This window comes from Schistocerca cancellata, chromosome 3 (genome assembly GCF_023864275.1).
Source record: "Schistocerca cancellata isolate TAMUIC-IGC-003103 chromosome 3, iqSchCanc2.1, whole genome shotgun sequence".
In the NCBI taxonomy this organism is placed as follows: domain Eukaryota; kingdom Metazoa; phylum Arthropoda; class Insecta; order Orthoptera; family Acrididae; genus Schistocerca; species Schistocerca cancellata.
The window spans coordinates 20,592,328-20,606,123 of record NC_064628.1 but is presented as its reverse complement, the minus strand read 5'-3'; the positions used below and the strand labels follow the sequence as shown (position 1 = coordinate 20,606,123).

Genomic DNA, 13,796 nt, shown 5'->3' with positions numbered 1-13,796 from the left:
GTATCTCACTGCACAGTTTCTACCGCACACACTTCACTCCATCAGCAAATTAACCATTTCTTAATGGGCCAGGAATCTGCTATCAATCTATCTGGTGTTCTCTGCAGTTGAATTCAGTACCTCTTCATTAGTTACTCAATCATCTATTTAATTTCCATTCTTCTGTAGCACTATATTTTAGAAACATTGGTTCTCTTCCCATATGTGTAATTTTTTTGCTCCCATGTTACTTCCACTTTTGAAATAAATGAAAGCTGGAAAAATGACTGGTGTTGATGAAATAACTCGAGAAATAATCAGAGCCAATGGAGTTGCTGAAAAACAATGGATCTGCAGATTCTTTTATAAGATCTGGAAAGAAAGAAAGAAAGATGCCTGCTGATTGAAATATGGGTATTGCAATCCCAACTGTCAAAAAAGGTGATGGAAAGAAATTTTGAAGCTGTAGGTTAAGACCTTTAACATCTCAAGTTGTTGAACTTTATGAAAGAATTTTAGAATGTAAGATTAGCCACATCAATGAAGAAATTCTCTTGGATGAACAGTTTGGATTCAGAGAAGGAAAGATCAACAACTTATTTAATTTTTGCTTTCTTCCAGTAAATGGAAAAATACTATGAACCCAATTGAGACCTATGGTTACCCTTTCTGGATATGAAGAAAACATTCGATGATGTGAACAGGGAAAAGGTGTGGGAAACACTGAAGAAAATTGGAATACAGGTTGACATGGTACATGGCATAAAAAATTTGTATAAAGATAGCCACAATAAAGTCAAAACACAGGTAGGAATGACCGAAACCTTTGGCACAAAATCTGGGTTTAAGCAAGATTGTGTCCATCTCCTTTTCATTACTGTAGTGAATGAACTCCAGGGAAAATACACTGAACCATTGGAGATGAAAAAATGAAATCCATGTTGTTTGTTGATGTATAGCTGTTGGCCAAATCTAAAAAAGATGTTAAAGATCAAATAAACACCTGGGCAGAAGCTCCTGAAGTGTATGGTCTCATTTTCAGGTAGGAGAACAGTTAGGTATATGAGCAACTAAAGAGAAATGTCAAAATGGAAGATAAAGACCTAGTAAGGAACAAGAAAGTAATATTAAAATGTAAGGAGTCATCTGTGAAGCCTATTACATGCCCATTTTGAAGTATGATTGTGAAACATGGGCCTTCAGAAGTAAAGTCATAATCAGAATTCAGGCATAATCAGAATTTGTTCGTAGTATGGTCAGAAAGACACAGAGGGATGTAATCCAGTTGAAATGGAATGAACAATGTGATGCACGGATGCTAAGAGGCTACCAACACTAATGTATGATTTGAAACTCGGAGAGAAAACAGCAAGATTCAGGTATAAGGATATGGTGGAAATATGACATCCAGCAGAGGAAACATGCTCGGGACAGCACTGAAGAGGGAGAGAACTTACAGGACTGCAGTTTGTGGAGAAGCCTCGCTTGCCCATCCGTCTAATAAGATGGAATGACGTAGTGTATGGTGGTGGTGGTGGTGGTGGTGGTGGTGGTGGTGGTGGTGGTGGTGATTTATGTTGCCACTTCCAAGATTATATAAACACATTTTTACTGTAGTTATATATTTAAAAATTGCCATTATCAAGCAGAATTCATGCCCCGATATAAGGCATTTTGCTTGAAGTTCTCTTTCAAATAACATTAGTGCCCTTCAAACCATAAGTACTATTCCAGTAGTGTTAAAGGTACTGATAATTAGAAATATAACAGTATAATCATAATAATGGAAATATGATGATACATCATCTGCATTATAAGAGCTATTGATGAGCAGTGGATAGGAAACTAGAGAAGATTCGAAATTGCTTAGCTTTTGCACACAGTCCTCTCCTCCTCCAGAGGTCACTGCCCTCCTCTAGAACTGGACTACTACTACTACTACTTCTACTTCTACTTCCACTTCTGAGTTATGGTAGCAACTACTTTTTTATGGAGTTACATACTTAAGGCACATGAGAGCTCTTGGACAGACAGGTATCATGATATGGCAGATGTTGAAGTTTACAGTGAAATTCTTTCACTAAGAAAATGTACAATTTACTGAACTTCAGCAATTGGTCTGATGTAAAATATTTTAGAGTAAATATCACATTGGGGTAAAAAGGCCCTGTTTCTCTCTTTGTATTGTCACTTACTTACAATTCACATATGATGCAGGCATGCTCAGCAACTCGTGCTACGAGGAGACACTGCTTCAGGCGACATCTCGCCTGCTGAGCTCAGACTTACACCAGCAGCTCGCCAAGCATCTGGCAGCAGCCAACAAGGGCATGACACCACGCCTCTCCACCTGCAGCATGTGTCGCCAGATGATTACACATCTTCGGGATAATGAATCTGTAGTTCTTTTCAGGTAATTGAGTTCACACTTTTCTGGAGTGTGCACGTGCCCTTGTGCAGAATTAATAACTGTTGCATGAATAATTTCAGTTATGGTGTTTGCAGCATTTAAATTAAACAGAAATTAATAAATCATGATTATTGATATCGATATTGGTCGTTATTCAACGAAGACTGCTGAAATTATATTATTACTGTGACATATTTGAAGCTGTGACATCATCATCATCATCATCAGGCAAAAATGCAAATTCAGAAATATTTAATTTCAGTAATCACAAATTTTAATGTAATATTTTTAAGTCTCAGTGTGCTTTGTTGCCTGCCTGCAGAAAAAGATAAGTATAATGTGTGAGAGAGAGTTCATTTTGTTTTCTGGTCTGTTGTTATCATGAAAATGTAAATAATCATTCTCTTGATCAGAAATAGCTACTCTCTTTAAAAAAATGTAAATCCTCTCTCGAATGTGTTATACTTCTCTATCTCCACTGGCAATCCGTAACTCATATTGAGTCTAAGAAAGTGCTGTACAAAGCTTATCATGTGTTAAGTGTTTTTGTAATGTTTCAAGTGTGATGTAAACTTTCTAAGACAAATGTACTTTTTGAAAGTGACATTGCATCTCACTATTAAAATTCAGTGAAACTGTTGCAGTATCTGAAGATTTGTGGCAAGCTTCTTCACCAAGTTGATGATTTTAATTGTATTGCAATGTCTTTTACGCATATGAAAATGACAATTCCTTTTGGAAATTCATAAATTTACAAAGAACGATGTATGCTTATATTGAGAATGTGCAGTGTCCAGTATGGCAAATAGATGCATAGAAATTAGGTAAAGGTAGTTCTGTTAAGTTTTGGATCCTTGGGTTCCTTCTTTGTGCCACAAAAGAGGAAATAGCCACTGGGTGCTGGGTAGGGTAGCAGGTCACTTAGAACCTGTGTTAAGATAGGTCACACATTGCCTGAAGAAGCAAAGGTGATGGAGAGAAAAAGAACATATATTTCAATATTTTCTGAGCCAGTGCTATACTACATATGGCCTGATTAATAGAAAGTTCAATGATGCAGTTTAAAAATTTAGTTGTTAGTTTCTTATATTGTTATGTTGCAGGTGTGGTCATGCCTACCATTCAGACTGTATGAAGGATCCCCCTCATTGTTACGTGTGCAGATGGGGCAGAATGCCAGCACCTCTATCATTAAATGATCCTCAGGTAAGTTCTAAAGTTTATATGTAGCTTCTCCTGGGAAGACAATTATGTAAGGAGAATAGTTTACAACTGCTATTGAGGTTACTGAAGACAAATTGGTAGTTCTCAGACAGACATCTTGTTATGTTGTCTCTGTCTTACATTTCAGCAAAAACAGTCAATTATTGACAAAAAAAATTATTGGATAGATAAAAAATTTACTCATCAAGCGGTGACAGAACACCCACAAAAAGACTGTTGTGATTGGCAAGCTTTCAGAACCAGTGGCTCCTCCTTCTGGCAGAAGGGTTGAAGTGGACTTCCTTCCCCTTCAACCCTTCTAACTGAAGAAGAAGCCACTGGCTCCAAAAGCCTGCCAGTCACAACAGTCTTTTATGTATGTGTTCTGCTGCCGCTTCCTGATCCTATCTTATATGTCAATAGACGCAAGTTCATCATATAACATCATATAGTTTTTCGTATCTGCTCTTTATTTCTGTTAATGTAATTGAAAATTTATTCATGAAATGTAAACATTTGTCAAACATTAAGTACTTCTTTTGCATGGCAGCCATTCTCCACAGTTGCAATGCCATGCAGCTTTTTTAAAAAAAGTTGCTTTAAAACAAAGAAATATGTCCTCTTAATGTAATTGTTATCCCTTTCATTTGTTTTAAATGTGAGTTTCTACTGTGTATTTCTTTATGAAAATATTTATAACTACTTTAATTATGTTACTTAAAAGAAATGTAAGTAACATTATTATGTAAGAAAGGGAATACCAATCATTCTGTTTGCTGCCTTTTTATTGTTATTTTTTTAAATACATACCAGTCACTAGAGTTGCCAGAGGAGTTATTGTTTGTTTTCTACTTTCAGGGAAATTCATCATCGTCATCAAGTACAGCAACCTCTCCTAATCCACAAGAACTTCTGATACAGAGTCCAAAGTTCCCCCTTCAATTATCCCCACCGCCCCCTCGAGATCTCGAGGGTATTTTTTGAAACTGTAATCGAGAAGAAAACAAAGATTATACCAAAGACTGTTGTATGTACATTCCATTGAATGTTTAATTTATAAATATATTAAGATTGTTAAAAACAGTTATTCAGATTGTTTTATTCTTGTACCAATTGTTTATGCAATGGAATGACACCATATTTCCAACACGGCATGACTAGTTAACTCATCAGGCTACCATTAGGAGAAAGAGTGTGAAGGTGGTCACTTTCTGCACAACTTAACAAATCAGGATGTGGCTTCAGTACCATTGTACTCACAGAGTCACAGACAACAGCTCAGTCAACAGCTTTACTATTAGGGTATCAGTTAATGCTATCATGCTGATAATACACTGGTGTGTCAAATTAAAGCAACAAATGGAAATTTTGCAAGGTTGCATTTATTTTGCCACAAAACAGTATAAAAAGGTGGTAGTAAAGTAGAAACGATGCAAAGAACACAGAACATAACCAACTGCAACATGCATAATGATAGACAAAAATGTTCTTCATTTTTTTTCCAACTTAATGGAGTTGCACACACATTCTGACAACTTGGTAATGTGCTCAGTATGGGGTGTGATCATCTCTGGCACGAATACAGGCCTTACAACAAGGGGACATGCTGTGAGTGATGTCATCGATCTCATGTGAAGGCAATAATGCCCATTCCTCCTGCTGAGCTGCTCATAAGTCTTACAAAGTGGTTAGTGGACGGTAACATGGTGCAACCTGTCTCCCTGGTGCATCCCAGACATGCTCTGTGGCACTCAAATCGGGAGAGTGAGCAGGCTATCCTGCATGTGCAATATCTTCTGGTTCCAAAAAAGACATCAACCACACATGCTCTATAAGGCCAAGCATTATCATCCATCAATACGAAGTCTGGGCCCACAGCATCTCACAACAGCCACGCATGAGATCTCAAGCTCTCCTCATGGTACCTAACAGCAGTCAAAACTTGCCGATTCAGCGGTACAATTTCGTGAAGAGGTGTTCAAGTAGTCGACAGAATCCCTGCCCACACCATTAGGTATCCTCGATATTGGTATTTTTCCACAATGTTTGGGTCCCAAAATCATATGTGAATCTGTTGAGAATCCAACTCCAGACCAAATCAGAACTCGTCTGTGAAAAGAGCATTGGACCACAGTTCTACTGTCCAGGAGGCATGTTGGCATCTCCACTATAGATCTTCCCTTCTGTGAAGACACACCAGATGCAAACAGGCAGCAGGTCTCCAACAATAAAGGCCACTCTGCTGAAACCTTTGGTACACCATTTGCCTCAATACAGCATGTCCAGGGGATGTCACATGTGGTCACCCTGTCCTGGTCTCCAAGACACAGTTTCGGTCTCTATAAACTGTTGCCACATCCAAGAAACAGAATGATCCACAATAAACCATCGGGCCACACCAGTTTGCGACACTCTTGCTTCCATTCTTCCTATGGCCCTCCTCAGCAGAGAGTCTGTAGGCATCTTCTCTGTGCCATACTGCACTGTCTGTCTCTGTGTACATAGCAATTATGGATGTGAAACTACCCTGCAAACACTACCCTGCTTGATAGGTGCTGTTGCGTCATTGCTCGCGTTGCTGTCCGTTGATCAGAATGTTGTCTCCTGTGCACAGCATGATAGTAATGACATCTGTTGAGAGTTTGTACGATTATATCACGCATTAGACACAGGACGGGGAAATGGCAGTTTGTTGCTTTAATTTTGGACACCAGTGTATATGTTGCAGAAATAACCAAATACTAGTTTACCAATATAAGGAAAAGATAGATTGTTATTTCCCAGAAAGATGACACAGTAAGTTGCATACAGGCAAAACTAAAAAAAACTTGCACAGTAGCTTCCAGCCGCAGCCTTCATCAGAGAAGTAAACACACACTCCCATATTCATTCACACAACAAAGCACACCTTACACACACATGACTGTCTCCAGCTGCTAGCGCTGGAATACATACAGTGATAGTTTATGCGTGTTTTTTAACTGGACTAAATGCACATCAAAACAGTATACATCTTGAGGTGTACCTCAAACTTGTGTTTGTGTTCAATAATTCTGCCAATAAATGACAAAATCATAAAAGTTTATGATCAAAATGACACTAATTGAAACAGAGTTTGTTGTCTGCATAGATTGCTTTATTTATTTTTGAATGGCAGCTTGTAGTTAATGGCCTCAGACTTGATTGTGTCTGTTGCAGGAGTAGATATTGCAAATGGGTTGCACAGATTACTCCTGTAGCCAACACAATTACATCTGAGGACAGTTCATGTGGAACAGAAATTGTCCATTCAAAAAAAGGGACAAGGTAGATGAACAACAAAGTATGTTTTAAAACAAATGATAGCAGATTTTCTCCAAAGACAGTGTGTCGATTTCTAACACCAACTGATGTAAGCAATAAAGATAGAACATTACATTTATTTAAATAATTTCTAATGTTATATAGATCTAGCTACACAGTGTATAATATGAAGAGTTACTATAAGTTTTTTAAGTGTTTAATGGTTTCCCCTCACTTTTAATCCTTCAAGAAATACACAACTGCAACAAGTTCAGTATATTGTTGCATATTATAACAATGTGTGGCTATTAAATATCTGTGGAGCACCCTCATTGTGGTTTTCAGTTGTTGGCCATGGACTGAAAGTAGGATTTTTTACTGACAGCGAACATTTACTATTACTTCAAAGTGAATCTGAATGTAAATTGGTGTACCAAGCAATTGCTACTCGAAATTATGGATTGATCCAGTTCCATCATTTGCATCATAAGAACAAAGTTATTTAACAACAAAAATTGCATAAATTGGAATGACTAGGTACAATTATGCAGTTTTAATAACAAAATAGAAACAGGCTATGTGATTGTTCGCAAAATTGTATATATACTAACAAGGCAAGTGAAGTTAACGAAATTAATCCAAAGCTAAGACCAGAGATCATTTTACAGTTCGTTGGTTACCAGATAGAATAAGCAAGACATTTTGATGCAATTAGATATGAACACAAATAAGACCATATTTACAAAGTCCTTTCCCACTCAGAAGCTTACTCTGTTCACAAGGGTGATAATGTTAGGTGGCTGGAGCCTGTTGAGGCCCTGAAGTCCATTCTTCAGTGAAGGGGCTGCCTGCTGCATGCATACCTGTGAATGAACGGTGGTTGTCGTAACTGTCATAATGGTGGCACTGCAATATTTACAGCACCGCACTTCCCATTCCACAAATTTCTGCTGTCAGTGATTTCAAGTATGAGAATTTCTCATCAATGTCCAGATTCCCAGCAACATGAAGGAATGTGTTTTTAATCTGGAGAATAGTCACGGCAGGTATGTGTTGCACCTGTTGGCACATTGAGTACACTCTTGAGATTGAATCAGCCATCAAATTATCTGCTGTTATCACTGTACTTATATTAACTGTTTTTAACCCATTCAACTATGATGATGGCTGTAGCTATCACAACAGTATTGCGCTACAGTGATGGATGCTGCATTGTAGACAAGAATCATGTTTTGTCTGCTTTGTATAATATTATGATGGCAATACTGTTAGATGGCACAACTTGTATATTTGTGAAGCTGGACCCACAATCTGAGCTTACAGGTGTTGAGCCTGCATTTCAAGAGCTCAATAAGTGACAGCATGCCTAACCTACGTGAACAAACAGCCACACAATTCAGTGTTTGTTGAAAGAAAGTGATTTTAATGATTCAGGCAATGGTGCAGAGTATATAACACCATGCAAATTACACATCGAGAAACAATGAAAACAAAACATTTTCATTGACCAGGAAACTGAATGCACATAACATTGTGCTACAGATTGTTTAAAGGTAAAGTGGTGTGATGATATTTGGTTTGTGGAGCACTCAACTGTATGGTCATCAGTGCCCGGAATGACTGGAAGTGGGATAATGTAGTGAATAAATCAAGAAATGGTACTGCCAGAGTGACATTTGAATTAGAGACTACTGTTCCACAATGTGTGAGACAAAAACTACAAAGCTTCAAGTCATAACGAATTTCTAACAATATCATTTTCAACTTGATGAAAAGAGTAACAAACTGTTACTCAGCAACTAACAGTGAATGAACTGAAGTTGCAAATTGCTATCTGTAGCCTTGTCATAGACAAGGAAACGGTTCATTCTGTGTAACTGGTTACCACTCTCGGCACCAAGCCTGTAGGTTCTACTGGATGCCCACCCTTTCAAAAGTGTCAAGCCCGTAGGTTCTGCAGGCCAACAGAATTTTGTTGCGTAAAAAGTGCTGTGTGTTGATTTTGCTCTGATGACTATCAATATACAATGTTTATACTATTAGTTACATGGATAGATGGCATGAATGTGTGTGGTGTTTTTGCGGTATTTTGTTTGATACGAGTCATTGTTTTCACCTGCGGATAGAGATTGTTATTGGTATTCTGTATAAGAGAAATGGCACACTGCGGTTTAACCCATGAAGAAAATGTCAATTTGCTGAATTCTAGAAACTTTGTCAACGCTCTGAATAGTGAAGGATGATGATTTGGACTACTCAGGTCTTTAAAGGTATGTCTTTCAGTAAAATTCTATAATATTGTGTATTTACAGTGTTTAGCAAAAGCAGATAAACACCATGTATAAGTTTAAGGAATTTTAGTTTTTATATCTTCTCCCATTTTTTACTTGAGGAATCAGTTGAAAGCAGTTCTTCAGAAAGCTACAGTAGTGATAATGACATTATATACAGTGCTGCTGTTCCTTCCAAGACAGCCGCCGAGCTGAGAGGATGCGCAGCAGAGCAGCAGCAGCTCTTGTGTGATAAGCTGTAAATTAATTTAGTCTTTGTTTTTTGTTCATGTGTCTCTGCAAAGAAGTGAACTGAACTGTATGTGTGTATTTTACTGTATAGACTAGGGGTTAGAAAATTAATCACAGTTTTTATTGTTGCATAAGTCTTGTGAATATCCTTGTGTAGGGCGGCTCCCTAGTGTAAATTTTCTGTGTAGAGAAAGCTATTTCTGTTTAATAGCTTGCGGTCTCAGAGTACAGTGAGAAATATGCGCACTAACTCTTAGTGTTACTTTATTCTTCTTTGGTATATTTTCAAACTCAGTAGCACCATTTGAGACCTTGTATCTATTTTATACACACTACGGATGGTTAGGTACTGTGCTTGTTGTGAGCGGACACAAGGAGAGTTGGCTGCTGTCCGTAAACAGCTGGAAGCTGCGTTAGCTATCGTTGACAAGCTTCTAGCTAATGCTCGAAGTTTCAGTGGCATCGGGGCGCCAGTGATGAGACCTGCAACACCTTTAGTGCCACTGGAATCTGCTGGTGACCCGGACGTTGCTGCAGCTTCCGATACAGATCATCTGACAGGTCTGTCCTCACTCCAGACTGGATGGCAGACAGTGGTGGGTTCACGTGTCATAGGGCAGAAGGCGAGAGGAGGAAGAGGCTGTGCGGCTGGCTCCCTATGTCTTAGCAACAGGTACGAGGTGCTTCCCAGTTTTGATGATAACTCTGAGCCAGCGCGAGATGCCTCTCCTTTTGGGCCAGCAGTCAATTTTCCTGCCCAGTCCGGAAAACTACAGAGGGTGGGTATGCTAGTCATTGGGAGCTCCAATATTACGTGGGTGATGGAGCCCCTCAGAGAGATAGCAGGCCAGGTGAGTAAGAATTCCAGTGTGCATTCGGTATGTTTGCTGCGAGGTCTCACCCGTTGTGAGGCACCTGTCGAGCACACTGGGTGCAACCGGCTGCATCAAGTGGCACATGTCAGCGTGAATGATGCCTGCCGCTCAGGTCCTGAGGCCATCCTTCTCTCCTTTCAGCAACTGGCAGATTTGGTGAAGGCAGTTAGCAATGCACGCGGGGTACAGGCTATTTGTAGCATTATACCCAGGGCTGATCACAGTCCTCTGGTTTGGAGCAGGGTGGAAGATCTAAACCAGAGGCTCGGACAGCTCTGCGACGGTATCTGATGCAAATTTCTCAACCTCTGCTATCGGGTGCAGAACTGTAGGGTTCTTCTTAACAGGTCAGGCATGCGCTACATGCAGGAAAGGGCTACTAGGGTAGCAGAGTACGTGTGGCATGCGCATGGGGCTTTTTTAGGTCAGAGGACCCCTCCCTTGAGAGTAAACTCGATTTGCCTGTTAAATCACCCACAGCGACCTCGGAGAATCTTCGTCCTTGTAAATCAGAGACAGAAAAGATAAATATGATTTTAGTTAACTAGAGCATCCAAGGAAAGGTCCCAGAATTAGTATCGCTTACTGAAGGATATAATGCACAGATAGTATTGGGAACAGAGAGCTGGTTGAAGCTAGATGTCTATGGCAACGAAATCCTAAGTTCAGACTGGAATGTTTATCGTAAGGATAGGTTAGTTGCCAATGTTGGCGGTGTGCTAAGTGCAGTAAAAAATTCAATAAAGTCTAGTGAGGTTATCACGGATTCGGAATGTGAATTAATCTGGGTGAAACTGAGTATCAAAGAACAGTCAAAAATGGTGGCTGGATGCTTTTACAGACCACCTGGGTCAGGATCTGTAGTTGTAGAGCACTTCAGACAGAACTTGCAGAATATCATTAGTAATTTTCATGATCGTGCCATTGTAATAGGGAGTTACTTTCACTTTCCAGGTGTAGATTAGGAGTGTCATGCTATCAAAACTGGTGCCAGAGACAGGAAATTGTGTGGCATTGTTCTAGATGTCTTGTCTGAAAATTACCTTGAGCAGATTGCTAGAGAACCAACTCTGGGGGAAATGTCTTAGACCTCCTGGCAACAAACACACCTGAAATTATCGAATCAGGTAACGCAGAGGAAGGTATAAGTGATCATAAGGCTATCAGTTTAATAAGTCACAGCTGCAAAATACTAACATGAATTCTTTACAAACGAATGGAAAAACTCGTAGAAGCCGACTTCCGGGAAGATCAGTTTGGATTCCGTAGAAATGTTGGAACACGTGAGGCAATACTGACCTTACGACTTATCTTAGAAGAAAGATTAAGGAAAGGCAAACCTACGTTTCTAGCATTTGTAGACTTAGAGAAAGCTTTTGACAATGTTGACTGGAATACTCTCTTTCAAATTCTAAAGGTGGCAGGGGTAAAATACAGGGAGCAAAAGGCTATTTACAATTTGTACAGAAACCAGATGGCAGTAATAAGAGTCGAGGGGCATGAAAGGGAAGCAGTGGTTGAGAAGGGAGTGAGACAGGGTTGTAGCCTATCCCCAATGTTATTCAATCTGTATATTGAGCAAGCAGTGAAGGAAACAAAAGAGAAATTCGGAGTAGGTATTAAAATCCATGGAGAAGAAATAAAAACTTTGAGGTTCGCCGATGACATTGTAATTCTGTCAGAGACAGCAAAGGACTCGGAAGAGCAGTTGAATGGAATGGACAGTGTCATGAAAGGAGGGTATAAGATGAACATCAACAAAAGCAAAATGAGGATAATGGAATGTTGTCAAATTAAGTCGGGTGATGCTGAGTGAATTATATTATGAAATGAGACCCTTAAAGTAGTAAAGGAGTTTTGCTATTTGGGAAGCAAAATAACTTACGATGGTCAAAGTAGAGAGGATATAAAATGTAGACTGGCAATGGCAAGGAAAGCATTTCTGAAGAAGAGAAATTTGTTAACATCGAGTATAGATTTAAGTGTCAGGAAGTCGTTTCTGAAAATATTTGTATGGAATGTAGCCATGTATGGAAGTGAGACATGGACGATAAATAGTTTGGAGAAGAAGAGAATAGAAGCTTTCAAAATGTGGTGCTACAGAAGAATGCTGAAGATTAAATGGGTAGATCACATAACTAATGAGGAGGTATTGAATAGAATTGGGGAGAAGAGGAGTTTGTGGCACAACTTGACAAGAAGAAGGGATCGGTTGGTAGGACCTGTTCTGAGGCATCAAGGGGTCACAAATTTAGCATTAGAGGGCAGCAAGGAGGGTAAAAATCACAGAGGGAGACCAAGAGATGAATACACTAAGCAGATTCAGAAGAATGTAGGTTGCAGTAAGTACTGGGAGATGAAGAAGCTTGCACAGGATAGAGTAGCATGGAGAGCTGCATCAAACCAGTCTCAGGACTGAAGACCACAACAACAAGGCTGTTACAGCATTTATGATGACAGGTCCCACAAGGAATGTTAAGAGAGGTAGGAAGATATGTTTCCTCAGCAAGGGTGACAGGATACAAATTTCAGAATATCTCAGCAGTCCAGCATCAAATATTTGATGATGAAGATGAAAATGTGGAGAACAAATGGAAAAAATTCAAAGGCATAGTTCACTATGCCCTAGACAAGTATGTTCTGAGTAAGGTTTTAAGGAATGGGAAATATCCACCATGGTTTAATAGCCGTGTTAGAAAAGCGCTACGTAAACAAAGAACACTTCATCTCAGATCCAAGAGAAGTAAAAACCTAGCTGACAAACGGAAGCTGAACAAAGCAAAAATGAGCATAAGGACAGCAATGAGAGAAGTGTTCAATGATTTTGAAAGTAAGACATTGTCAACTGACCTGAGTAAAACCCCTAAGAGCTTTTGGTCATGTGTAAAATCAGTAAATGGGTGAAAATCATCTATTCATTCTCTCAATGACCACACCAGCACCAAAACAGAAGATAACAGAGAGAAGGCCAAAATACTGAATTCGGTCGTCCGAAGCTGTTTCACCGTGGAAGATCGCAACACTGTCCCTCCTTTCAATTGTCATGCAAATGTCGAAATGGGAGATACTGAGATAACCGATCATAGAATTGAAAAGCAGCTACAATTGCGTAGTAGTGGAAAGGCTTCAGGACCAGATGAGATACCTATAACATTCTATAAAGATTATGCGAAAGAACTTTCTTCCCATCTAGCAGTAATATAGTGTAGATCACTTGAGCAATGAAAGGTACCTAATGACTGGAAAAAAGTGTAGGTCATTCCCGTTTTTAAGAAAGGCTGTAAGACAGATTCACACAATTATAGACCTACGCTGTTGATGTCAATCTGTTGTAGAATTATTGAACATGTTTTATGCTCAAGAATTATGTTTTTGGAAAATGAACATTTCCTGTATATTATTCAACATGGACTCCGCAAACAGAGATCCTGCAAAACTCAGCTTGCTTTGTTCCTCCACGAGATCCACAGCGCAGTGGACAACGGCACTCAGGTTGATGCCATGTTCCTTGATTTCAGTAAGGCA

At 39.3% G+C, this 13,796-nt stretch overlaps 1 protein-coding gene across 1 annotated transcript in view; it reads left to right on the top strand.

Annotated features, from left to right (window-relative positions):
* Nucleotides 1–4,675, top strand: part of LOC126176813 (vacuolar protein sorting-associated protein 8 homolog) — a 207,495-nt gene extending 202,820 nt beyond the window's left edge. The window contains exons 21-23 of the mRNA XM_049923995.1: nucleotides 2,197–2,392; nucleotides 3,493–3,595; nucleotides 4,451–4,675. Of these exons, the coding sequence (XP_049779952.1) occupies nucleotides 2,197–2,392; nucleotides 3,493–3,595; nucleotides 4,451–4,576 (425 nt within the window). The 3' untranslated portion in view covers nucleotides 4,577–4,675. The remainder of the gene's footprint in view (nucleotides 1–2,196; nucleotides 2,393–3,492; nucleotides 3,596–4,450) is intronic.
* The last annotated feature ends 9,121 nt before the right edge of the window (nucleotides 4,676–13,796 follow it).